Source organism: Podarcis melisellensis, assembly GCF_964234715.1.
Source record: "Podarcis melisellensis genome assembly, chromosome: 5".
Lineage (NCBI taxonomy): Eukaryota > Metazoa > Chordata > Lepidosauria > Squamata > Lacertidae > Podarcis > Podarcis melisellensis.
The window spans coordinates 70,552,180-70,555,096 of NC_138537.1; the positions used below are offsets into that span (position 1 = coordinate 70,552,180).

Here is a 2,917-nt window from a genome sequence, read left to right on the forward strand (position 1 = left end):
AAGTACCAAAAAGGATGAGGCAGCGGAATTAGCTGCCTAGTGATGTCATGAGCAACTCTCCACAGGGTAACTTTGAGTTACACCCAGATTTTATGCTTATGGAGGCTGGGGGGGGCATTCCTCCCCACCCCAATTCAGTGCTGTCATTTGAGCCCTAGAGAAAACGCAATTTCTCCCTTAACGTTTTATGCTAACTGGAGCAAGGCATATGGCATATGGCTGCTGCACAGCCTTTGGATGAGAAAACCACCCCATCTGGAAAGTCTCTGGCGCAGAGACGGGAGTCCTCCTGGTGCCTCCGGACGCGGTCGCCTTTCAGCTTCCATCATATTCACCCAGCGGAGCCAATGCTCTGGGATGATGGGAGTTGTAGTTCAACCGCATCTAGGAGGCTCCAGGTTCCCGATCCCTAGCTCTTGAGGGCTACCATGTCTTATTTTCTTCCCAGCCCTGTCTTGGCTTCTCCAAAAAAAATAGGGGTGGGGGGTGAGGGGCGTTGTCAGGAAAATTGCACAGACCAAGTGGAGGGAGCTCTCCCTCTTAAGGTAAAGGCTGAGGCGAATCTAGTGGAAGGGAGAGCTTGGTCGGAGAGCCGAGCGGCCGAGCCGCCCCAGTTCATGGGCGCACGAAGTCCGTCGAGGAGGGGATCTCGGGCAAGACTAGGCAGCTCAGACGAAGTCCGGGAAGACGGCGCGCTCCGGGGGGCGCCTGAGTCGGAGAGGGTCCCCGCCGGGGGGCGCCTGGAAGGAGTCCGTGGGACTGAGGCTGCCCTCTTGCGAGCCGGGCGAGTCCAGCGAGGCGGCGTCCCACTGGCAGCAAGCGGGCCAGGCAGCCAGGCTGTCGCAGCCGGCGCCCAGCTGCTGGAAAGCGGGGCCCACCTCGGGGCCCGGCCCCGCGCCGGCCAAATTCTGGTCGGCCAGGCGGAGGGTCTCGGTGAGCGCCCAGATGTAGTTGTGCGCGAAGCGCAGCGTCTCGATCTTGGTCAGCTTGGCGTCGTCGGGGAAGGTGGGCAGGACGCCTCGCAGCGCGTCCAGCGCCGAGTTCAGGTTGTGCATCCGGTTGCGCTCCCGGTCGTTGGCCTTCATGCGCCGGCTCCGCTTGGCCTTGCTGGGGCCCAGCCCCTCGCCCTTGCCGGGCCCTCGGCCCCGACGCCCTTTGGCCGGGCCGCCGCGCGCCGCCCGCGCGCCCACCTCGACCAGGAGCAGGCAGGGGCTGGGAGACGAAGGCAGGCTGCCGCCGGCGCCCAGCGAAGGGGAAGACGAGGCGAAGGAGGCGTCGTCGTCGGAGATACCTGACGAGGGCGGCTCCCCCTCGCTGGTGGTCGAGGCTGGCGAAGAGGAGGCCGTCTTGGGAGACATCCTGCAAGGCAAGCGGAGAGAGCCGGGCGAGGGGGCCACGTTAGTGGCAAGGAGGCACCCGGAGAGATGGCGCAGGGTTGTGGGCGCGCGGTGGCGCATCCACGGGGGGACCCTTTCCTGGGGAAATGGGTTGAGAAAGTGGGTGCGCTGCAAGCAGGGATCCCGGGAATCTAAAGGGAAGGTACCCTTGGGTGCTGCAGCTTCGATGCTTTGTGGGAGAAGAACTTAGATGTGCCCTCACGCAAGGCATTGAAATAATTAATCGATGGGCAAGTACCAACTTCTTTTTTTTGACCCCCTTGGGAGAAACAAGCTGCTCTTTAAGCCCCCGAACCAGTTTGCAACTCTTAAGAAGAAGAGGATTGCACGAGGAGAGGAAGCCTCTGGGCATATGCAAAGCGCCTTGACCTCTCTGCCCAGATCATCGACGGCTCCCGGCGCCTCTCCAATGAGAGGCATTCAGCTCCACAGAATCCACAGGGGGAATCTTCTTACCTGAGCCAGAGGCGACGATCTCGCTTTGGGAGCAGCCCACCTTGGAGCGCGAGGCAAGGATAGCGCCTTCCCCGACGGCAGGAGATTGGAGGCTGCAGGTCGGGCACACGACTGCCTCGGGGCCCCTATATATAGGGCGCAGAGACAATGCAGGGTTTCCTGATCTGGGCAGCGTGTGGTGCTTTCTCTGTCCCGTCCCGTCCTCTCCTCCCTCTCCTCCCCGCCCCCCCCGTCCGGTTCACCCCCGCCACCTCGCCAAAGCGCGTCCAACTTGGCACGCTTTATCTTATCAGGCCGGCTCGGAGCGTGCCTGTCTCGTTACCGCCCGCAAGAGGCCAATCAGAGAGGCGCCTCCGGGCTGAGCCACGCGAGCCCCTTGCACAGCTGGCGGCCCAACAAAGAACTTGGGGGGGGGGGGAGATGCCCCTGTCGCCTCCTCAGCAGCAGCAGCAGCAGCTCCCCCGCAATAGAGACGCTTCACGGCAAGGTTCGTGTGCGCGCGGGCGCGCAAGCAGAAGCGCAAGATTGCCAAGCACTGATAGAGCTGCCGCCTTGATGGGGGGGCGGGGGTTCAAAAGGAGAATGGCATCAAAACTTCTTCAAATAAACTCCTAAAACACACGCGCCGCTTTTCTTTTCGGTACAGTTTGGTTTATTTTTACGTATTTATTTAATGGCATGTTAACCTTCCGTTTTTATGCGTTAGCCAAGAAGAGGCCTTCGGACTCTGGAATCTTTCCTCCCATGCTGCGCAATCCTAGACGTATCTACTCGGAAGTAAGGCCCACTGAATGGAGTGGGGCTTACTCCCAGGTACGTGGATGGGTGTAGGATTGCTTTGCACATGCAGCAATTAAGGTGGATTCTTGGAGGGGCTACAAGCGGGTTTATGCGCAGTAGAAAATGCATCCTGCAAACTAAGGAATTCCTGGAGTACAGCATCTCCGTTTCCAGAACTAATATCTAGTCTGGGAAGCCCATGAAGGCAGTAGCCCCAGGGGGGCTAACCTGTAGTCCTCTTGAGTATTTTGTCTGTTTTGAGAAAGAAAAGCCACTTAGAAACT

At 59.8% G+C, this 2,917-nt stretch overlaps 1 protein-coding gene across 1 annotated transcript; it reads right to left on the bottom strand.

The window, feature by feature from the left end:
• Positions 1-623: 623 nt before the first annotated feature.
• NEUROG3 (neurogenin 3) lies at positions 624-1,526 on the bottom strand. The gene has a single exon (XM_081911516.1). It carries the CDS (start codon positions 1,455-1,457, stop codon positions 669-671), a length of 789 nt encoding a protein of 262 aa, XP_081767642.1. The 5' UTR covers positions 1,458-1,526; the 3' UTR covers positions 624-668.
• Between the last annotated feature and the right edge of the window lie 1,391 nt (positions 1,527-2,917).

Excerpts from the sequence above, each read along its gene's own strand:
- NEUROG3 (XM_081911516.1), bottom strand. The coding sequence starts at position 1,457 with ATGCGCCACCGCGCGCCCACAACCCTGCGCCATCTCTCCGGGTGCCTC.